The sequence below is a fragment of the Mercenaria mercenaria genome, chromosome 15 (genome assembly GCF_021730395.1).
Source record: "Mercenaria mercenaria strain notata chromosome 15, MADL_Memer_1, whole genome shotgun sequence".
NCBI lineage: Eukaryota > Metazoa > Mollusca > Bivalvia > Venerida > Veneridae > Mercenaria > Mercenaria mercenaria.
Genome location: NC_069375.1, coordinates 55,107,294 through 55,132,736, shown reverse-complemented (window position 1 = coordinate 55,132,736; position 25,443 = coordinate 55,107,294). Strand labels below are relative to the sequence as shown.

Genomic DNA, 25,443 nt, shown 5'->3' with positions numbered 1-25,443 from the left:
ATAAAGAACGCAGTTGTAATCCAGACTTTATCTCTACAAACATGTACTGAAGGCCTTTGATCTCGTGTCTGTGATTCGTAAACATACACTTTTAAAGATGTATGGCGATGATAAAAGGCAAACAGTTTAATGTTCTTATATAGTGAACCAGTATCAACCGGAAGTTAGCCTCAGAGAAAGGTGCTTTTAAAAACATACAATCATTATCAGAGGTCTCTCAGGACGTTTGTATTAAAGAAAAACAATATTAACGTTGCTAAACGGTTGGTTATGATTCAGTTTTAAGCTTTCGATACTGCAGTTCTTTACTCATACCATGTTCATGATATCTTTGATGATGAAATTTTGTCCTTTCCATTTAAGTATCGTATTCATTGTTATCTACTGATCACGTGATCTGTGTATATAAATGCGTTCCAGTATATTTTTTGCATTTGCAACTTTTTGATTAAAGTGACACTCTTTAGTTTGGCATATTTTTTCCAAGAAATTTAGTATGGTCCTCGTGTGGCTACGTTTAATTTTAATAACCACTCTTTTTTATTGACAATGTTTAAAACATGACCATTTAATTCATAATTGATCTTTAAGTTATACGTTTTCATTAAAATCCAAATGTCACAAAGTATTTTAAAAATATGTTATAATTTGTACCATTGTTCTTTCCCCTATGTTTGAGATCAGTTGCGACATACACAGATATTTATGTGTTTCCTCAACACCTAATACATTTGTACTACGTAGTAATTTCAACACTCTGAATACCGTGTTGTATTAATGACTTTGTAGTTACATTGCTAACTTTTGATTAAGATAAGCGAGGCATTGGTGCGTGCTTGTCATGAAAAATGTAGGACTTGAATTATTTCGTGTGACGTTTGGCAGGTGTATTTACGTCATAATGACTACTTTCCGTTCGTTTAATTTTGAAAAAAAAAATACATTGTTGCCAAACATCTATTGTGTTTTAAAGAAAGAGATTTTGGAATATTTGTGTTTAAATGCATACGGAATTGCAACAACCTCTTGCAGGATTTAAGGATTACAGAATTGGAGCAGCTGCATATACAATATGAGCTATAAATTCACACGTTTTCAGTGTAATGACGATTGTTAAGTTGTTACTGTTTGAAGCCAGAAGCATAGCAAGTTTTAGGTTAATATTTCAAATAGAGTAGCATTCCTGAGAGAATGTACACTTTGACTTGTTGACTAGAGCCTTCGTTTAGTCTTTTCATACAAAAAAAAAAACAGCATTTAAATTAACGGGATTCTTGTATAATAGACATTTTATTGTTATCCAAAACTCCCGTGTTGTACTTCATAGTTCATGGTTAAATTGCACAGATAATAAATTAATATGAGTGATAACCTTTTTCATATTACCATCATTGATCCTTAATCCGTCATGATTTTGTATATTTCTTTCCAACGTGTTGTACTGAGACTTCTGTTTGCTCTGTTATATGACGTATTACTGTATACAAAATTAGCTAGTCAGCGGCTTCTATTCAACATAACCGAGACTGAAAGATTGTGTGGTTATAATCTATTTTTGAACAGTATCTGGGCAATGAAATGTGCACGTATAGGTAGCGACGATGTAAATAAACTGTGTCAAATCAATAAAACAATACCCATGAAAAAAAATTTGGTTTTGGTTTTCAACCGGCTTTTATATATTTTTTCTAGCCTGATTCAGAATTAAACTATCAAGCTTCGTAATTAATTTATTTTAAATCTATTTTGGTTGTGCAACCGAGATAGACAAAGGGAAGTAAGAACAATTTCATAAACTTGCATTTCTGATTAATGTTGGCAAAATATGTTGTTTTCGATGCAAATCTTTGACACCTTTACTACAATACAGCTTATATTCATGTTACTCCTTAGGCAAAGTTTATGTTTATGTAATTCGTATTTATGCTAATATAACGCTTGGTTGGGCAACCAGAATAGGGAAATCTTATTCTAAGAATACTTCCAGTGAAAATCCGACGTGTATTAAGACTCAGTGAACACAAATTAGTGGAAATGAACAGCTGACGAAGTTTTGAACAAATCCATTATTTGATCAAATTCTGATTAACCTCCTTTCGATACAAAAAAAATCAATAAAATAGCTTTATACTTAGAATATTTTGTGCATTCTTAAAAACGAAGTGTGTTTTAACATATTTACCCTTACAATGCTAAATTTCAAAAACGGACTGGTCTATCATTCAATTTGAGCAGCATCACTTATTATTTAAAGGGGTGTTCACTGAAAATTTACTGACTGAGTAGCGAACAGTGCAGGCTGATCTTGGTTTGCATTGGTCGGAAAGGCAAAATCACTTGCAGGCTAAAGGTTAAAGTCACGATCTGCATGTTACAAGGTTGTATGCGGTTTTCCAAGAAATACGAACGAAGTAAAGTGTCTGTCACAAAACCGCTTGGAATGAATTGTTTTAATCATAATAACAATCTTGATAAGCATTATAGAGTGTTGCGTCAATTTAGTTCCTCATTTTTCATCAAGCATGAACTACAAGCTACATTAGTATCGCTTAATACAATCTTTAAAGAATATTTTCAGTTTAAGACGTGTCAGTATACGGAAAGTATCCCTTTTCATTGAAAGATGACTATCTGCAATTCGAGATGTTACCGGTTCACTTAGCTAGAAGTTGTTATCCCCCGCCGATGGGTATTGAAATGGCGTTGTCCGTCTGTCCGTGCATGCGTGCGTCCGTCCGCAGCCATATCTCAGTAACTATCATGTAGAATTTCATTAAACTTGAAATAAACATGCACCAACATACTGCGATGATGCCCGTCGAGTTTTTTTTTTTGTTTTTTTTGATTGGTCAATTTCCCTTAGAGTTATTGCCCTTGATTTAATGAAAAATCCACGTCTGCAGCAATTTCTTAGTAACAAGGTGATAGAATTTCATGAAACTTGAAATAAATATGAACCAACATACTTCGATGATGTCTGTCATGTTTTTTAATTGGTCAATCATCCTTAGAGTTATTGCCCTTTAATTGTTTAAAAATCTACAGATTTGTACATAACAAACCAACCAATTGGTAAAATTTAATTAAACGTCTTTCATTCTTTTCCATGAACATTTGTTATAAACATGTGAAGTTGTGTACCCCCACATAGTCACCACCTTGCCTTGGTCACCGCCCCCCCCCCCCCCCCCCCTTCCCCAAAAAAGATAATTTTTCATTCTTTTTTCTTTCAAACCTTCCATGAATGTTTTTCAACATGCAAAGTTGTACCATTTCACGACCTCACTCCTCCACCCAGTCATGCCCACCACCCCAAGCATGCATCACCCCGCCCCCTATCACCCCCCCCCCGCTCCGCCCCATATTTTTTTTTATTTTTAAATTTCCATCAATATTTATAATCAACATATGATGTTTTGTAACCTCACCCAGTCACCTCCGCTGCACCCCCCCCCCCCATCCCCCCCTCTCCCACCACCACCAAAAAATAGCATTCATTTTCTGTTAAATTGATTTTGACTTACGAAATTACTTGCCTCTTAGTAACATCCTTAACTTTTTGCCGGATATACTGTTTTGCCGTTCCTCACCACAAACCCTTTCGGCGGGGAATACCAATTCATCGAATTTGCTTGTTTGTTTTGTTTTAATACCAATCTAGTCACAGTCATACAACACTATAGACATTATGTTTTCTAACTAGGGCCATTAGTTTTGCTTCCTAAATTTGTCGTAGCTCATTTATGTAAATAATAACCTTATAGCCTGCTAGACACTTACCCTTTCAGGTAAAAATATTTACACCTTCAAGTAGAGACATATAAACCTTAAGTTAAGACACTTAAATCTTCTAGAAAAGATATTTAAACCGTGTAGTAGAGGCATTTAAACCCCGAGTAAAGACACTTAAACCTTTTAGTAATTTAAAAGATATTTACACCTTCAAGAAGAGAAATTCAAACCTTAAGTAAAGACACTTAAACCTTTAATAAAGACATTTTAACCTTCAAGTAGAGACATTTAAAGTTAAAACGGGAATTCATATCTGAAGAACACTAGGATTTGTTAGGCTTCAGACAAAGTTTCTCCATCGGTAAGCTGTAGAGCACTGGTTGCAGCTAGTTATCGTAGTTCAAATTTAGACATTGACCCATTCCTACTTATCCTTCATCGTAATGAAATATGCTAGAAACCCTAGTCGTTAACGCTGAAAACAAACTTTTTAACAATATTACAGAGATGTTAATTCAGAAAAAAATATACTGTGGAAGCAGACAATCAACCAACATATAACCGATTGTATTGTTTTCTACTGCTTTAATTGTCAATTTAAACGACTTTTTTCTTCTGTTATACTTAGTACACAAATTAAATGGAAATTGCTTGTGTTTTCAGTTTTTTAGTGTTTTTTTTTTCAGCAATATTAAGCAACGTAGCTTATTAAGGAACCAATATTATTCCTGTCCATTAAAGAGTTACCATTCTGTCCACGCGTGTTTTAGAGAGTTGCACTTTGATTCAATGTACGGTCAAATTATTAGAAAAAAAGCCTCTATGTAACTCCTATGAAAATAAACTGACAACTAGGTATTATTAAATCAACTGATGTCTTTCTCTCCTTTGCCATGGTTTGATCAGGATATAACTGATACCTATGTAAGAAACGTTGACACAGAAACGAAACTGTAATAAAACAATGAAATGCTGCTTTCTTTTATGAGTTGCATAATATTTATCGTAGGGTGTTTAATGTCGTTATATACATTTCTAGTATTTTGTCTCAGGCTGTTCTAACATGTAATAACTAAGAAACTTGTTAGCCCCAGCTGTGGGTGAATCCGTTATTGAATTTGAAATTGTCTGAACTTCAGACGAACCTTAATGAAGAACTATTGACAAGTAGATACTTGAGCCGCGCCATGAGAAAAAACCAACATAGTGGCTTTGCAACCAGCATCCGCGCAGTCTGGTCAGGATCCATGCTGTTCGCTTTCAAAGTCTATTGCAATTAGAGAAACTGTTAGCGAACAGCATGGATCCTCACCAGACTGCGCGGATGCGCTGGCTGGCCTGGATCCATGCTGGTCGCAAAGCCACTATGTTGGTTTTCTCATGGCGCGGCTCACTTACTGTAGTCATCCACACGACGACGGCGACTTTTTAATAAAATTTAGGACTTTCTTTCAAACGCACTTTACAATCTTGTCTCTGACTAAGTGAAATGAATATTCTTTTCAATATGTTTGCTATTTTTGTCATACAAACACTTGTTGCTAAGTGTAAATGTGATATACAAGGAGATCATTCTTCTTTAAAATTCTTCTTACGTCAGAATTATTTTTAGAAATGATAACAGGAAACAAAACAACAGAACGTAGATAGATTTAAGCACTAAATTGTAAAAGTACATTCTAAAATGAAAATATTTTCTATTAAACCCTAACAAAGCAGAAGTAGATGTTGGCAAATTGCAAATATATAAATAACTAGTTTGTATTACCTGCGTTAAAACATTTATAAGCTCTAACCTCGTGTCGGTTATAAACATCTTAATCAGGTCAAAATACATTAATATATCAGGTTATCTAGAGCGATGTTCAATATTTACCTGGAAAAGTGCTGTCAATCCTTTATGTATCATCAAAACTCATCAGTCTGTTAGGTAAAGTAAATTAGGAAATACTTAGTTGATATGTCAAAAACTTATTTTCTGTGGACAAAATAATAAGTAAATGCCAGTTCCCATCATGGCAACGGCATATGACGTCATCCTGCCAAATTTTATGTTGTGCATATTCCACAACAAGTTCACTAACCAAGTAAGATTAGTTTCAGTGTTGCTTCATACGCACACACGAACGTGCTTATTCAACATTTGCATAGATACTCATATCTCTGTTATCATGTCTCGCAAAATAGCAGTGAGGTTTTAGTTTTATGTATGTATGAATTAGATATATTAAATAATTAATTCATTGAATAAGTCATACAGGAACTAATTATCATATCTTTATTTTTTAATTTTTTTTATCTTTTATTGTAGCATTGTTATCATCCTTAATAAATGCATTATTATATAATTTACATTTAGTAAAACGATAATATTATCAATATCAGTATCTGTATCCGCCTTTTGGTGTATAAATATCTTCCGATATTGCAATATCTAGTGTTGCAAAATACTAAACACACACAATACAGGTTATTGGAAAATGAGCAATAACTGCACATTGAAATAAGAACTATTTAATGACGTATTGGCTAAATAATAAAGCACGATAGACTATGTTACTTCCATCAATAATAAAGTGTGTGCATACACTTCCAGAGACAGCTAAAATGCACAATCATGAAATTGTGTTTTTCCCATGCACTTTGGCGTAATAAAATCAGACATTATAATGTAATGAATTCGATTCTTTTTGGCTGAGAGTAATATATTTAAGATAAATTGTTTGCGTGTTGCACCATTTTATTATATTCCAATCACAATAACGGTTATATTCAATCGTTTAGTTGCGCACAACAATATTATGTTGTAGACGTTTATTATCTGAAACGGGTTATTTGTTTGAGACCCAATGCGAAATGTTTCACGACCTTTAAGAATGCCATGTACTAGATTTACAACTGCAATAGCGAGACTCAGTGCGATTCATTCAATTATTTTACAGATTGTCTTAATGTTGATTGAATGGCAAATAATGTGAAGTAGAACTAACAAGCAGTGATATCATTTCCAAAAACTACCCTGAAAAAGATCAAGTCAAATTACCCGACTGTGAGACTTTCGTTATATCTAATTGGAATGTTTCTCATTGCAGAGTTGGTGCAGCCGTTCTGCGCATGCGCGGAATTATTATCAAATGGAACGCACGGCAAAATACTCATTTTTTTGCATGTCCGCACGTATTTAGTGTATAATGTGCATAATATACTGACTAAAGGTTAGGGTTAGAATCACCATGGTTACAAAATATATATATTTTAGGTATTTTTGTTCAAATTTAGTTAATCCGGTATATACCGGAGTCTGTAATATATCACGGGCGCACCAACTCTGTATTTAGTCACAGCCATCTAATTGTGGCTAGATGCAAACCTACAAACGCCAACATTTACAAGCAATTCCTCCAGTCAATAGTGTTTCAATGATATAAAAACTAAATTCAATACAAATATGTCGCAGTTATCAACTCAGTTGTATTTATTGCGGGACCCTTAATTTGGAAAAAAAAAACAATAGGCCTATTCCTGGGAGGTTTAGCTTGATTATTACATCCGTGTATAAAACTTGGATTCCAGAGTGCATTCTTGACCACGTATTAATAGGTAGTTTTATTATTTTCTAGACAATAGTTTATGAAAGATTAAGATAACATTTTATCCATAAGCACACAATAAACCAACAACATTGAACTGAAAAAGAGCCATCGTGAAGTGGAAGCAAGTTTAATTCTTTTCTTAGAGAAAACACAATGGACACCATGCCGGTGTGAGATACACAAGGGAAATGAAGCTATAAATGGTTTATAGAAATCAATTATTCTTCGTTTGTGTTGACATGATACTTGAATATGTTCTCATGTATGGTACTTTCGTCCCCAGAGAGAATGTCCTGTGCTGCCATATTCCAGGTCTATTTTCAACACTACAGTTTCCTGGGCTAAGGAAGAAATTAAGAATGAAAATTAAAAAAAGATACTAATTTTTAAAGTCATTTAATAAATCAATCATTGACAAACTTGCCAATCAGTAGTTAGATCTGTTTCCCCTTGGTCCAGTGTCTACTGTTTTGAAAATCCCAAACAGATTCTTATCCATAAAAAAGAGTTATCATGGCTCTGTAACACTAATGCTATATACGGTTCAAGCGTTAATATGACACTGACAGTTCAAACACTAGTTTATTTATATATATAGTGTTATACAAAATCAACCGCTAGGATGCAGCTTTCAGTTCAGGCTTGTTTCATATTGATATTTAAAACGCTAGAATGATATAAGAACTGTAAGTTGAATTATCTATATAGTACTAGTATGATACAGATAAAAGTATAGTATAATTATTATTTATCTTGCCTCCTACAAGTTTCTTGGATTTCTATTGGTCAATAGACGTCACGTGGAGACAGGATATATTCCATATCCTGCTAGTACATTTCAGATATGAATTTTGATTTAAAAAAATGGCTGCCGTTTTGTTAATTTACAAAATATTAGATTATAGCATGTAAGTAAAGAGTAGTCGGCAAGAAAAAATCGTTACATTGCTTGTTGGTGACAGGATACGGGATATACGCTGTCTCGAAAATCCATATCAGGCTCGAGCGAAGCTCGATTTTGGAGACTTCGATTATGGATTTTCGAGACAGCGTATATCCCGTATGAATTATTAGTATAATATTAGCACTTGAACAATAAGTAACATACTAGCGCTTGAAATATCAGTATAACACTAGCGCTTGAACTAGTGCTTGAACTGTAAGTTTTATATTATTGCTTGAACTATTACTATAAAATTACCGCTTGAACAAAAAGTAATATACAAGCGTTTGAAATGTCTGTATCAAACTTGGGTTTGCATAGAAAGACATATTTGACATTAACACAACATTTTCTTGTTGGAATGAACATGTTATACTGTTTCGTGTTCTCATAATTTTTGTTATTGCTCTTTCAAGGGAGAGAATTCAACGCACTGCATTTTGTTAAATGATCAGGAGATTACCGTTTTTATTTCGCGTTCATTAAAAAAAACTATCATTTAAAATCGATAATTGTAATACGAGTGTACATTTTATAAAAGAAATAATTTCAAAAAGCAGTCAGTGTTACAAAAATATATGAAAGATACTGAATGTACCGGTATATTAAAGGTTCGTTCTAAATGGCGAAAGATATTTGCGAAGTATTATTGGTTGTACCATTTTTTTTGTAGATATATTATTAGATGTCAGCGTTAATTAACACTATGAATTTACTGATACGGCATGTTTTAATTGAGTTTAATATCAGTCTTAATGGTCAAGGTTGTTTGAATCTCACAGATTTCTAAGAAATATGAATGGATGTCAAGTGTATCAGCCACTTAGAGTGACGTCGTTTTATTGTTGTGATAACAATATTGAAACGTATATGTTAATTGCTGTAATTGACTTCCTCATTTCTCATCTAGGATGACTACAATAGTCTAACTTTATGTTATCCTTGTGTAAATCAGATTGAGGCCAGTTTAAACTTTACTTGATGTGTAGAAAGTACACCTTTTGCTGATGGTAGTATTTTGTGTGTTCTTTATACAAAAGCGTTGACATTTGACAAATATTAGCTAGTACATAACTATATTCAGATTTTATTTGCCACATAATGCGATTTTGCTTGGCGTTGTTACCCGCTTATGAGCGTTAGGTGACATTTTCTCATATATCGCGTTGTAAAAACGGTGTAATTGATCTCTTGTCTGTATATTATATATTATATATTAGTGGTTTCATTTGTATCAATGTAAATAAGAAAATTTAATGCCAGAATATGTATATATAATAGTGAAAGGTTAATAGTGATCTGTATTTAGCTCAGAAATGAAAAAAAATGTGCTATAAGGTAATTAGCGCTACAATGTGGATGATTGTAGCAATGAAATATCATCTATAGAAGTGTACATTTCAATTCATTCATAATTTATCACTTGTATATCAGCGTATGCTTTATCATTGTTCTTCGGCTTTTTATTTTCATTTCAAAAATATTCATGAGAATAATCGCAGCATGCTAAACGATGTTTCCATGAAAAATGCCAGACAAGGGGTACTGCTGTAAGTATTCTAAGCTGTGAAATTTGTTTGAATAAACGCAAATAACACGAAAATATAACTTACGTTAGAAATAATATGTTTTAAAGCTTCATCAACTAGAAAGATAATCTTATTCAATATTTTTTTATAAGAAATTACAAAAAGCAAGATAAAAGCTATTTTAAACATCTCTGTTGCCATGGTTACTTTAAACTTTAAGAAAAATAGGGTACCATGTAAAGTGCTGGGTATTTTGCTAATAATATTACCCAAATATTCCATGCTGGTCATTAACAGAATGGCACTGAAGCCGTCGAAAACCCCTATTTTTATACATAGTTGTTTAAAAATGACAGAAAATGCGTTACCATGGAAACACGAGCCCCGAGACATATACATTTTAAGCTTATATTAGAAAACTAACGTGCATACTAGTAAAAGTATCAATTATGCAGACTTCTACGGATATCAATGAAACTAAAATACACTGAAAAGTGTTAAATATCCGTATTTTCCTTCTTCTTTCGATATGAAATACCTTTAGAGGGTCATGTTCTTTAAACCTGGATAAAAATTGAACTTGAAGAGACAAAGACAAACGAAATTGAGATTGTAGCAGTTAAAAGTTCATATAACACGGAATACAAAAAAATGCTGCGGATCAACTTATTTGAATTTAACCTATCTCCTTAAAAGATTTCTTTCAACTAATTATTTTTTTTTACATGTATTAAAGTTTTCATGGAAGTTTTTGTCAAAAATTACTGCCTTGATGTCAAAAAACCGCACTGGAATAATTAGCATTTAACCTTGCTGGGGATATCCTCGACATATTCCACTTGTATTATTTTTGTAGAGTTACGGCCCTTTAAAGGTAAATTTCAGACACAAATGTGTCCGGACTTCTTCTATACTAATAACGTGTTTAGAACGAAACCTAACTGGACCGATCATTGCCAAACCTAGTTATATTTATTCTAAGAATTTTTTTAATTGAATGTTTTTCACTGAGTACTGGTCCTTAGTTTATAAGTAAGAATGAATGTTTTTCATAAAGTACCAGCCTATAAAGTCATCGAAAAGACTACTGTCCTGGTCAATGCTAAGTTCGAATAAAACTTACAGACGTAATTGTATATCTCCAAAAACCTCTCGGCTGCTTCCAATAAAACTGAAAAGTATAATGATTAGTATCTAATCTAATGTAGTTGTATATACCATCGGCACGTTTTTCTCAGGTTATATTTGAGGTATGACCTCTATTCTCAATAACATTTAATAATAGGACTTTTTCTCCAGTACAACTGGTTAAATAATGAACGTTTAGAAGCTTGCTCCTTAAGTTGATGAGTAATTTTATCTTTGAATTGTAGCGCTTTCGTCTGTACATAAGAGTTTTTTTCTAGCCTCATTTCAGAATACATTAAATAGTATAAATATTAAAATGGAAATAGAAATGAATTATTGGCTGAAAAGGTAAGTTAGAATTATGTAGATTATATCATTATACATATAACAGTTGCTTCCATCAATTGTAAGTCGATCATAATTTTACACATGTATCCATAGTTAAAATACACAGTCGTGAAACTCCCTTATCAGATGCATTATGGCCAAATGAAAATATTTAAGCGTGGAATGAATTTAGAAATTACGTAAATGTACATACGGACTTATTTTAATATCAAGGCATACATGTATATGAGCATTATGCTCATTAGGCCACGGCTCTGTTCTCGTCGGGATACCGAGCCAAGACAAATAGCAGTATAATGGCGTCCCATTTAAGCAAAGCAAAAGTTCGATTGTTCTAATGACGCTGGTAGTCAGTCATCATTATGAGTTTGGTATTGGAGACTCGAATTCCGCCATTCAGCTTAACCTAGAGTCCCCGATCTTCAAGGTATCGCCATCATGTCTATGTATGCGTGACAACATCAACACACTGCATCCCATACGAGAACACTTTCACAAAGCACTGTTTTATAGAAGAAACGTTTATACAATTACCAAGATATTGCGTGTTTTTACGCCACATTTTGCATCTTTACGGACATAAAAACATATTACTCGATTAAAATATCTCGCATGCTCAGTGTAACGATTACTGAATGCATAAAGGGAAGTAATTCCATTAATATGCAAATTTGTAAACCTATCAGTTGTCATTGGAGTAAGATGACAGTATATATGCGCATTAAATCACCTTTGGTGATGAGCTAGCTTTTCACCGACGGGATTTGTGTGGCACTGAAACGTTACAAATGGTGGCAGCGGTGGGATGAAGTCAACTGCCGGACTGGAGTTGCCTTACCCATGTATTTCCTAGGCCAAATCTCGGGTCGAGATTTCTCGGAGGGGAAAGTAATGTAACGATTACTGAATGCATAAAGGGAAGTAATTCCATTAATATGCAAATTTGTAAACCTATCAGTTGTCATTGGAGTAAGATGACAGTATATATGCGCATTAAATCACCTTTGGTGATGAGCTAGCTTTTCACCGACGGGATTTGTGTGGCACTGAAACGTTACACTCAGTATATTCTTAAAATGCCAATTTCTTTGTTAAGTAACATACTAATATTTAAATACATATTTAGTTTTATAACAAATACATCATTGAAATGAAAATAAAAAAATGTAAATTATGGTATACCGATCATAACATTAGGTCTAAAATGTGAAATCCCACCCAGCATTGCAAAACTTGATACCAATATGCAATCAACCGACCGTTCAATAATTGCCCTTTCCATTTGATGCTCACCAGTTTATTCATTGTCTTTTTATTTGTCAGGGGCTACAAAAATGTCGCAGCTTTCGAGGGATGCACACAACTATAGTTCGTTATCAAAACGAAGTGTAACCACTGATGTATTTAAAGTGGATGCACATTTTTCTAGTAAAAATCTAACTGAAATAGATGTGTGTGTGTAAAGAGGAAATAATAGTTCTTAACTCAATATACCAAACTCGTCCTGTTACCAGTACTAAATAATAACTGTTGAAATATTACTTTTCTTATTTTGACTGGGGCAGTCATTTTAAGAAAAGTCAAACTGCATGCAGGAGTTGCTTCCTTCCACTTCTGAAATCTCTACCTATAGGTAAGGGAGATCACTGTATAGATTGAAGAAAAGAACTATAATTTTATTAGTTCAATTTCTTTATTTCTAATGCATCAGCTTCAAATACTTATGTGGCATTATCGTTAATTTAACACATTCAAATGCACAACAACCGAAAATTGCTTTTATAAAAAACATATCAAACCATTCATGATCAAATGCCACTTATAGTGCTTTTGTTATAGATGTTGCTATAATGGCCACTGTTAAATGAAATTCACGATGCTTTTTTGTCGTGTTCGTTTGTCAAATGAGTGATTTTAATGGTTTACAGCTGTAAAGTTTGCTGAATATTTCGATAATTCCTTATTAGAAAATAGCATTTTATGTCGTCGATATTAATTAACGAATTGTCGAGTACATCGCAAGATGATTTTACAAAAGTGCAGTTACGTATGTACTGAGCTGTTAAGTTTCTCTATGTGAATTATTTACGGAATAATTTTAAATAAATTTTAGAACGTTAAAGATTTACATGTAAGTAAGTTATTTTTAGTTGTATATGTTCTTACATATTGAATTTACTAAATTATAGTAGTAAGAAAATACGTTATAGTTATGATAAGGTAAATATTGTTTGTATTATGAACTCTGTGGTAGATAATTTCTTGTTATAGTGTACATCAGACCATGTTTTATATTCCAAAAGGGAATAATTATTGGCCTTAACAGTAAGAAGTTTCTTAGAATGTCGGTGTTAAAAAGAGTATTAACATTGCTTAACGTAGAGTTACAATTTTATAAAGTTGTATATTGTCTTCTTTCCGTTCTGCTTTCACAAAGCCTGAAATTTTACTACAATAAGTCAGTAAGAAAAGTACGTTAATAAGTAATGAGTAGGTTAAATTGTGATATATGCATAATCAGAAATTCATAATAAATGTCCACGTAACGTAAGATAATCAAAATGTAACACAAAAAACTTTGGTGTGACTTTTTAATTGTTTATGGTTTAAGCGGTACTGCAACAAGCAGCATAATTACAATTTACAGTGATCATGACCTTGCAAAAACGTGTTACCTGTCAGGGGTAATTTATTGTCCATTGTGCATCAGTTTATACCTTCGTGTATGTATAATATGGGTAATTATCGCAAAGATGACAGGCAGACACGTTGATGTCGTTTAAACGGGCGCGTTTAAATTGGCGTGTTTCTAGTCTTTTTTTGTCTTTTTAAAAAAATTTTCGAGTACTCGATTACTAAATTTCGTAATCGATACTCGGAACAGCGAGCGAGTACTCGGTTAACCGGTTAACCGTTGCCATCCCTAATAATAATCCATTGATAATTCATAATTAAATATACAACATGATGACGTCTGACCGAATGAGCCATGACCTGTTATACTTGAATGCACTACCTAAAGTCTCTTTCGGTTTGACTTTCAAACAAGCCCCGCTGACATATACAGTATCTGTATTATCATATACTGTATCTGGCTCTGAACTATTTAAGCGCACTTGTTTTGTCAGCGAAGCTGGCAATTTACTTTCATCTTCACTTCATTTTAGGGAACGTAGTGCGACTATCAGTGACGTCAATTAATAGTCTCCTTTTTATAAAATATAAGTCCTTTAGTTACTCGATATTTGTCATGGTTTTAGTTCAGTAACCTTGGCCAAAAATTGTATGAAACTTAAACTGTTGAAATGCTCTAAATAAAATTTAAAGATTCACCATTACAGACAAATAAATATTCATACCGTGTATACATTATATACCCCGATAGACAATACACTAGGTTTGCTGCTATGTAATAATAAGAAACACTTTGAATCACGTTTTTTTTCTTATTTACTTCTGTAAATTTTAACCAAGCGCATACGCACCATACACGTAAATGTATGGTAAATCTATTACAATAAACTTTACTCTGTGTTGATTATATATTACGATATTCAGTGTTAATTTAATGAAGCTGTTTAATAAAATATTAGTATCATAATGTCGCTCACAGTGACCTTATAGTTCAAACATCGTTTTTATCCAATGACAAGCGAGGGATTTTCAAAAAAGTAACCAACTTATTTTCATATTGTTTCATAACTGAAGAATCTGATCCACTTAATCATGAAGTAGTTCAAAATTAATGAGTATTCATTGTTCCGCCTACTATGGATTTCCCACATTCTAGGAGGCGGTGCAATTACCAAAGCAGGGACTGCATACAAGAAATAATGTGTCTATGTAATAAACAGACCAAATAGATAAATGAGCCGTGCCATATGAAAACCAACGTAATGGGTTTGCGACCAGCATGGATCCAGACCAGACTGCGCATCCGCACAGTCTGGTCAGGATCCATGCTGTTCGCTAACAGTTTCTCTAATTCCAATAGGCTTTGAAAGCGAACAGCATGTATCCAGTCTGGTCAGGATCCATGCTGGTCGCAAACCCACTATGTTGGTTTTCTCATGGCGCGGCTCAAATATCAAACTATGTTTTTAGTTTCATTTTAATGCAAGGTGTACTTTTATAGTTCAAGTCTGACCTTTCTGCACCTTTCACTTCCTCTACTGGTCTAAAAAAAAACAGGGTGCACTTAGATTATACTTTGTCTTGTTTTATAAATTTTATACATGTAGTTGCTTTAATTGTACTGTTAGAACATTTAGAGTTAAACCTGCATACTATATTTTCATTGAATAAGAATATAAAGTTGTGTTCCACAAACTACTTGATAAGACTTAGTCGTCTACTATGTATTTATGATATAAATTACATTAAAATCTTCCAGCTGTTTTGCTAAAGGATGGCACTAAAATGACCTTGTATAAAGTTGTAGTAAACATGTACTTCTCCACCAGGAGTGAAGATAAGACTAGCCAATGAATTCCAAGAGACTGAGTAGGCGTGGTTTAGTTTACTTCAGAGAGAGCTTTTTGTTTCTTTGACCTATCAGTTAAATGAAATGGAATGTTTAAACTATAAATAGGTTATAGATACACTTATTAAACTTCTAACGCATTAAGTTTTGCCTTCACTACGCTACGCTCCGTTTCGGCAAACTTAATTGCATTAGAAATTGAGTAAATGATCTATAACCTATACATATAACGTGTTACGTACTGATAGGGTTGTTATAAGGTTAAAACAAAGTGTAGATGTCTAAAAAACATGATTTGAAAATGGATTGCGTTTTTTAATTACATGTTTTTTTCAGTGAATTATAGAAATATTAGTGTGAAACATATCTGGTATTCTGGTATTATAAATGGTTAAATTTAGTCAAAACATGAAATAAAAGGACAGTTTTTGTTTTACATGTAAGGTCAAAATATCTAAACTTTTTTAAGAAAAACAACACAAATTATAAGTTCAATAAAACAGTCCAATTTAACACTATTTACATGCAACTTTTTATCACCACAACACAAAACGATATAGCAGACTCGGGAAGGCAGAGTAATCTTATAATAAATTAAACTGAATCTGAATAATTTGATTAAACGCCTATTTCTATCCAATGACATATTGAATGGCTTACTAAAATGGCACTATATACCGGTGCTTAAAACCTTACATGGTACGCCTAGACAGGCTGCATATAGAGGTTCAAATCCCTTGGTTAATGGTGCAATCACTAATTATTTAAAAAAGAAATACTACAAACTACCTTACCAATGGAGCCTGTACCAGCTAACAAACTCGAAAATATAAATGTTGAAATGTAAAATGTTTTACAAAAATTTAAAAACTATCACCTGCTGTTATCGCATATAAAACAATTATCAGCTTTTTTTAATGCCACGAAGTCTCTGAAATACAGTGTCTTAAAATTATTCTATTGCTGTTGGATATGAACGAGGAAAGATTCAATTCTTGTTACTACTTTCAGATTGATACAGTGTCGGCAAACTGTGACACTGTGCAATTATTTATGTTTCCCTTTCCAGGTATCTACTATCATTTTCTATGTACATATCTATATCCTGTAATCTCGCTAAAATTGCATGAATTTAAATTAAGTTTTAATTACAATCGGAAATACGCAATAATACGCGAATGAAAGTCAAGTGCTACAGTAACTACTTAGAATGTGGTCTGTTATATATAATTATCATGATAAGTAGTTAATTGCTGCCTATTTCTTCCTCATTTCTCATCCAGGAAAAATATCAGTACCGTGGCAAACGTTGCAGTGACAGATTACGATTATACATTGTACGCTTTAGCCATTTTGGGCAGCAAAAACTTTTAGAGAGAGAGAGAGAGAGAGAGAGAGAGAGAGAGAGAGTATAAAGCTTCTCTTGTCCCAAACAAATATGAAGACTAAAATGTCTTTGCAGATTTTTGAGACATAATAACCGAGATTTTAGTATATATGTAAATGTTGAAGAGCAGTTCGTGCGTGTATATAAAACCGCATCGAAATTTATTTCACTCGGTTAGCGGAATTGTAAAATATGCACGCTCAGCACAAAAATGCAGTTGTCAGTTGTATTTAAGCGGTTGTATTAAAGTAATAATTGTGTCTACCTATAATAATTCATATTCATATAGAAATTTATACATAAGTAATACCTCCTTGACAATTGAATACTACGGACATTTCCTATCTCTTCATCTTTAAATGAAAAGTGTTTCCGTTGCAACAGATGTTAGATAAGAGATTTTCATTATTGCTGACCTCTAGTATGGCAGGTCAGAAAACGTGATATTACTTAATTTCCTTAATGCGTTTTATTGCTTATATGATCTCAAACATTAGAAGTTGTAACTATCCGGTTTAAATTTCACTAGCACTTCAAACATTCTCAATACGTTTCTGAAAGTCAAAACGTGCTTTACTACTGTTTGCGGCAGGAAGATCTATATTTTTTCTTGTAATTTTCACGTTGTGGTTGACCTAATAACGGAAGTACATTAAGAACATTGTTTATGGCTAGTATTGTGTAATTGTGTACACTAGTGAACTGACTGTTGAATGGGAAGTATCAAATTTTTATTTACTTTTATTGCGATAATTACTGAATATTAAAATGCTGCGTCACAGCCATACAGAATCTACATTGAATTCTTTATCGGAAGGTGTTCGACGTAATTTCAGAAGGTCAATATCTTTGATTGGAAGCAAAAAGAAAAAAACTGTGTCTTTTTGGTCGCAGCCAGCTTCACCAGTTAAACTTGCAAATAATTCACCGAGAGATAGGAAATCTACTCCGTCGGCTTTTCGGTTTGATAGGACAAGTTTAGCAAGGTATGGATGCATGTGATTTATCTGTTTATTAAAAGGCTTCTAAGGCCTCCTTTTAAGATAAGACATTTCTAGCTTATAACAAATTTTTATATAGTTGCACATTTTGCACACTTATATTTCACTTGTCACATATCTGAAAAACAACAAGTTTGGGTCAATATCATATCGCATAGTTACTTGAAACGGAATACTTTCCAGTACCTGGGATGAATTAAGCAAATTGTAATATCTTGTAAAAACTTGTTCACCTTGACCTAATTGCAAATTAAAACTTTTGATGTGTATTGAAATTGCAACCTTTCATATATCTCTGGAAATAAACCAGTGACATGACAAATAATTGCTTTTATATATCACTATAAATTCTGCTCATATTTTAATATTATTGCTAAGTACAATAAATATATACTTTGTCTACGTTGTAGTTCAGTTGACTGCAAGTATTTCACGGAGTACATTAAATTTTCTATTTATTATAAAAGCAGTTTAGAAAACAATCATCAATCTTCTTTTAGTATCAGCCCGATAGCATGCTTTGGAGGTTTTTGAAGGTCATGAACATGGTGAAATTATTCCTCTTGATAACAAACCAGAACCTACTTTTCTGGGAAGAAAATTGAACTATTCCAAAAAATATTCCATGACCTATATGTGGTTATCTTTGTTTTAAAAGGTGGGACGGAAACTTTAGTAAGAGGCTATAGAATTTGAGGTTGAATATCTTTTGTTAAATACATCACCGATTTTTCAGATTCAATAGAAGGTCAAAAGCTGACAATGTCAAAGCTAACATCATAATGCATTTGCTTATTGCACATATAGTTTTGCATGAAATCATATTGGTTTCTAAAAGTTTTTAGCTAATCTGAACTTTGCTCAGAATGAGTTGTTAGCATAAGTGGATGGTCCGTCGTCTATCTTCAGTCATCCTTATTACATATTTTCCTCCAAAATCATTTTGGTGGTTAGAATGTGCTGAAACTTGTCATGAATGTTTCCTAAATGGTGTTCTACTAAATTTGGTCAAGGCAGAATTCCGGTAACCATGGTACCTTAAAGCAAAAACGTCGAAAATCTTCTCCAAACTGCAAGACACAGAGCTTATATATACTCATATTGTCTAGAGGGATTATACCAAATTTGTTCAAAACATGCCCGGGGGTCAAACTTGGCACCGTCCGAGGTTATTTAACATATTAGCATTGTTCTAAATATGAGAGAAGTTAAAAGGCCTGGAGGCCTTTAGATTCGATTTTGGGCATGTAGCAATGTGAAGTGTTTTTCTTCCAAGTTTATTCAAATCATTCCCCTGGAGAGAAATTTTCTTTACATTTAGTTACATAAAGAAAATCCATTAGAATCATTTTCTCTAAAACGGCAAAGTATAGAGCTTAGATATCTACTGGTAGCATTGTCTAGTGATGTTTTCAAATCGTGCACATGTTTTCAAAACTTGCCACACACAGGCGTTCCTGTTTCTGCAAGAAGATTTGATAACTGGTTTGCTTTCTAGATGAGAAGGGCATTATTCTTTTTAGCATTGCATGAGATGACGGGCTTCTGAAGCAACTATGAGATATTTATGTTTTCATTTGTCTAGACATGGAATCAGCATTATAGGAAAAGTGCTCTTGATGCATAGGATTTTTATTCACTCATCTGAATTCACTGCGGCAGCGAAATTTACTGATAAAACTGAAAACTCGTAAATGGTAACAGTGATTTACTTTTCATTCGAACAAAAGTTGTCAAGTTATATCATATATTTTTATTTATACCCCCGAAGGGAGGCATATTAGTTTTCAACTGTCCGTTCGTTCGTTCGTTCGTCCGTTCGTTTGTTAGTCACAACGTTAACTTTTTGCATGAAGGTACTTTACTCACGAACCACTGCATCCAGGACCTTTAAACTTCACCTGCTGATAGTACTTGTTGAGTACACGACCCCTACTGATTTTGGGGTCACCAGGTCAAAGGTCAAGGTCACAGGGGCCAACGTTATCTTTTTGCATGAAAGCACTTTACTTGCGAATCACTGCACGCAGGACCTTTAAACTTCACCTGCTGATAGTACTCATCAAGTACACGTTTTCTACTGACTTTGGGATCACCAGGTTAAAAGTCAAGGTCACAGGGGCCAACGTTAACTTTTTTACATGAAGGCACTTTACTCGCGAACCACTGCACCCAGGACCTTCAAACTTCACATGCTGATAGTACTCATCCAGTACACGACCCTACTGACTTTGGGGTCACCAGGTCAAAGGTCAAGGTTACAGGGACCAACGTTAACTTTTTGCATGAAGGCACTTTACTCGCGAACCACTGCACCCAGGACCTTCAAACTTCACGTGCTGATAGTACTCATTGAGTACATTACCCCTACTAACTTTGGGGTCACCAGGTCAAAGGTCAAGGTCACAGGTGCCAATGTTAACTTTTTGCATGAAGGCACTTTACTCGCGAACCACTGCACCCAGGACCTTCAAACTTCACATGCTAATAGTACTTATTGAGTACACGACCCCTATTGACTTTGGGATCACCAGGTCAAAGGTCAAGGTCATCAGATCAAAGGTCAAAGCGCTGCGGGGGCATTTGTCACCATTAGTGACAGCTCTTGTTTATAATAATTCTGTTTTTATGAAAGAAATGCATTTTGAATAATATGTTTCAAATAGTACAGATAATATTTATGTAGAAATAATACACCTAAACCATCGTTAAGTTGTATTTTGTTGATTTTTTTGTTGTGGTTTATTTTCTTGAAATTCTGTTTGACGTTTTGGTCTAGTTGTGTTCATTTATCATCTTTCTGTCTCGTGCAGATAATCAACTTGTCCCGAATATTTATATATTGTATCATTATTATTAATACGTCATTGTATTATTTCAAAATGTAACTGTCTGAAGATATGTTCAACACTGAAAGAGCTTGCAGTGAAAATAATAAATTATAGAAAAACCTCAGAAGTCTACTCAAGTTATTTCCTGGCAATTGAACTTTTTATATTTTTTCCTGTATAGGGACTTTACTGACTTATATATATATAAGTCAGTAAAGTCCCTATACAGGAAAAAATATAAAAAGTTCAATTATTATAGGATTTACAATGTTCGTTGTGACTTCCTTTGCTCTTGTTGATTGAATTATCACGGCAGCAACTTTTGTGTCGTGTGGCGGCTGTAAAATGTCTAATTTTAGGGTAATATAAGCTGATGTCATAGGGCTTGAGGAATATTGCTGATTTCATAACTTCCCATAACAGACACAGTCATAGCGAGTTTGCTGTTATTCTGCATTGGTTTGTTTGTGTTCTATTCCTCTTAATTATTTATATGTTTTGAGTTTAGTCAAATGTTTGCTTGTTTGTTTTGGGCTTAACACCGTTTCTCAACAGTATTTCAGTTATATAACGGCGGGCAGTTAACCTAACCAGTGTTCCTGGATTCTGTACAAGTATAAACCTGTTCTACGCAAGTAACTGCCAACTTCCTGACATGAATCAGAGGTGGAGGACAAATTATTTCAGACACAATGTCGTTTATCAAATCGTCACGGAGAATATACACCTCGCCCAGGGCTCGAACTCGCGACCCCGAGATCCGTAGATCTGCGCTGTCCCTATTGAGCTAAGCTATTGATGTGAGTGATCGACATAATTGATATCATGGCAATTAGGAAAAAGATATTACATGGTTTTGCTAGTATCATTAGGATATCACTTACTGCCGTTTCCTTCAGTCTTTTACGTAGTGGTTCGATAGTTACAATCTAAAAATACTTAACTGGTTGATAATTTATAAATTCAAACATGTTGTTATATTTAGATAAAAACTTGAAACAAATATACGTAACCAGGAAAATAATGTTAAATGAGTTAAGCGTGATACAAATACATATTTAAGAATTAACGCACTATAACTATGAACAAAGAGCCTGGTAATGCCAACCATTCTGCAAGGCATACTCTATTTAAAGGTTTTCGCAAGAAAAGAGATATTGGATATTCTATGAATGTTATAGCAACCAGGCATCTCTAACTATGATAAATCTCATGACAACAGGTATTAAAGTGGAAAAAAAAATCCCCAAGAGTTTCATTTTGTTTTAATTATAGCTAGGTTTTCAACAAAAAATTTAAGCATGCCCATCGCAGATGTGTCCTTCGTGTGAAACTCTAGCAACACATTTGAGATAAAAAAAAGCTGTTAAAAGTATTTTTAACCGCTTTGTATCACAGTATTGCATGAAAATATTGATTGCTGCAAGACAAAGTTTTGACTTATGTTATGAAGTCATACATTATTAGATTGACATGATATCAGAGTCTGCGTCTTATCATGAAATTACCGCCATCCGTCAATTTTTCAATTTGGTTGCCATGGCAGCTGTAATAAAGTTGTGGAAACTACACAATTTAATGAAAGAACGTAATCGATAAGTTATCTTTCTTGACATTTGTCTTTTTTTATTTTATTGCATTAATCTTGTTGCTGGTAGTATCTATACATTTTCCTAGGGTGTTTTTAATTTTTGTTTGGTTTAGAGTTACACTGACACAATTTAGGTCATATGGTGGCTTTTCCGACTTTTGATTGTGCCCCTCCATTCCCTTTCATCACGGGCAGGCAACTTGATAGATCCTCGGGCGGGGCGTATGTTCTCCGTGACTATTTGATAAACGACATTGTGTCTGAAATCATTAGTCCTCCACCTCTGATAATTCATGTGGGGAAGTTGGCAGTTACTTGCGGAGAACAGGTTTGTACTGGTACAGAATCCAGGAACACTGGTTAGGTTAACTGCCCGCCGTTACATGACTGAAATACTGTTGAAAATTGGCGTTAAACCCAAAACAAACAAACAAACAAACAACTTGATAGAACTACCAACCTTTTTCGTAAACCAGCAGAATGGCTTACTCTACTCAGTTGAATAATTATACACAGCAAGGCTTTAAACTCATGTAGATGAGGAGCATTGGATTCGTTCGAAGTCAGCGACATTAACCTTTACCCCGCTAAATTTCTAAAATGGACTGGTCCATCATTCAATTTTGGCAATACCATTTATTATTTGAAGGGATGTTCACTGAAAATTTACTGACAGAATAGCGAACAGTGCAGACCATGATCAGCCTGCACGGATGTGCAGTAGATCTTGTTCTGCATTGGTTGCAAAGGCAGAATCACTTGCCACCAGCATGCTAAAGGTTAAGCACTCGGCCGTTTCCTATACATTAATATGATAAAGGAAATAACTTTAAATAATGTTTTTTTGTAAACCGAACATTTGACACTGTTATCGTGGATCAGTACCCTATTGATGTGAACACTTATGTTATCATGATGAAAGTGTTACATTTCTTTTATTCCATTTATTGAGCATAAATACTACTTTTTTGGTTGTGTGCTTTATCCACTAAAACAGTCGAGAGAAAACTTACGTAAAATACTTCCGTTTTCGATCATCATAATATATAAACTCTTTTTAACAGGAAATGACGTTAAAAATTTACTGAACTGTATTATTCAATATTGGTTTGACTCATTATTTTCAATTATTAACGTCAGTAGGAATATATCGATGTCCTGCCAGTTTTTGTTGTTTTAGCAATACTTACTGATTACTACTCCTTCCACACACACTTAATGAATCAGATGTATACGAAGAAATGTATTTTATCGGTACCTTGTCCAGGCATTGCATTTATATTCATTGCGATTGAGCCAGTGGGGGATATACGTCAATACAGAATAAATACACTTAAACGTAGATTTCATCGGAAACACAAGGACAAGAGTAGTCTATTCACGCAATGACTAAATTTTGTCTATATTTAAGTATAAACAAAATAAATAGTGTAATGACACCAAATTTTTGCCTAACCCAAAGAAAGAAATAAGCTTGAACACTTTTGACATTGAGCACAATCGACTTATGAGATCATTGTAACAGAGACAGACACATTAAACCAAAGCAATTGTATTAGCCGTGATTACTTTTTGTTTCATGAAAGATAGATGTGTTTACTGTGGGGAAAGGAATAGGAAATAGATGCTGTTAATCCTAGCGTTCACATTTTGTGATAGAGCTATTCCATTGGTTTCGTGCAAGAACACACAGCAACGCTATAGTTTCTTTCTCTGTTTTCATTCTTAATTACATTCTAAATTTATTCAAATGCCGGCAAATGAAATACTACAGCTTATGGCGTGAATATAAAGTGGATATTATAACGGTTTCTGGCAGTCATTTATATTTCGTCCAATCTCACATGAGCTACTGATAGGTATTGGAACTTAAAGTACAAAAACAACATTACTGTTTATATAGATATATATTTAGTTAACCGCATCAAAGTTCACAATTTGAATAAGTATATGTATGAAAGGTTCATTCTTAAAATTCACTTGACAGAAAACAATAATCGTGGCTAAAATATTTGAGAAAAATAGAGATAACTAAGCTAAAGTTTTTATTGCAGGCTTAGGTGACCAGGTAGTTCTATTTCTTTCAAACTATGCAGTTTTTTACCATTATTACTGGAAAAAACGTGCATAATTACTGCAGACTGAAATTTAATTTGTCAGTGATCAGTACTTTGAAAAGAAACATAATGATACAAAGATCAAATTTAGAAATGTTCTGTGAAAATTGTTACATTAGAGAATTAGAGAACCTAGAGAATTCCGCAAGGTAAAATATGCTGATAAAGTTACTGACTGGGGTAAAAAAGTCTCTGTTGCCTTTAGATATGCGCAAAAGTGTGGGAACATGTCGATAAATATGATAAAAGCAAAGAAGACAGGCTAAGGACTGCTTAATGTAATCCTTTTTTTTTGCATGTAACTTACTAATAGACAGATTACTTTTCCACTGCGTTGAAATACCTTGGGTAGAATTAAGATTGACAAACGGTGTCACATTAAGAATGTCATGACACAGACGGAATGTTATTTGGAATGTAGTGGGTATTTAGATAAATTCGTTAAGCATTTTATGTCGTTTCGAAAATGCAACATTCAATTCAAATATACAAAAGTATACTCAACATCGCAGCATCTAAATACATACTTAATTAAAATTGCAGCACCCAAATACATACTTAACAGCGCAGCCCCGATATATGGCGTTTTACTTCATTTGGCTAAAAAAAATACCGTAACATGGCTATGACACTTATGTTACTTATGATAATATATATAATATATATTCTTAACATTGCAGCACGTTAATATTTACGTATTCTTCGGTGACATACAGCATGGTTATTATCGAAATATTTTGTCTGTTCTGCAAATTAATGG

At 33.7% G+C, this 25,443-nt stretch overlaps 1 protein-coding gene across 3 annotated transcripts in view; it reads left to right on the top strand.

The window, feature by feature from the left end:
* Window positions 1-25,443, top strand: part of LOC123555048 (GTPase-activating Rap/Ran-GAP domain-like protein 3) — a 160,042-nt gene that overhangs the window by 27,930 nt on the left and 106,669 nt on the right. The window contains exon 1 of one of the 3 annotated variants that reach the window (XM_045345592.2): window positions 17,650-18,129. The exons of the other annotated variants lie outside the window; for them this stretch is intronic. Coding sequence (XP_045201527.2) covers window positions 17,912-18,129 — 218 coding nt within the window. The 5' untranslated portion in view covers window positions 17,650-17,911. Of the gene's footprint in view, window positions 1-17,649; window positions 18,130-25,443 lie in introns of those variants that run through there. 3 annotated transcript variants of the gene reach the window in all.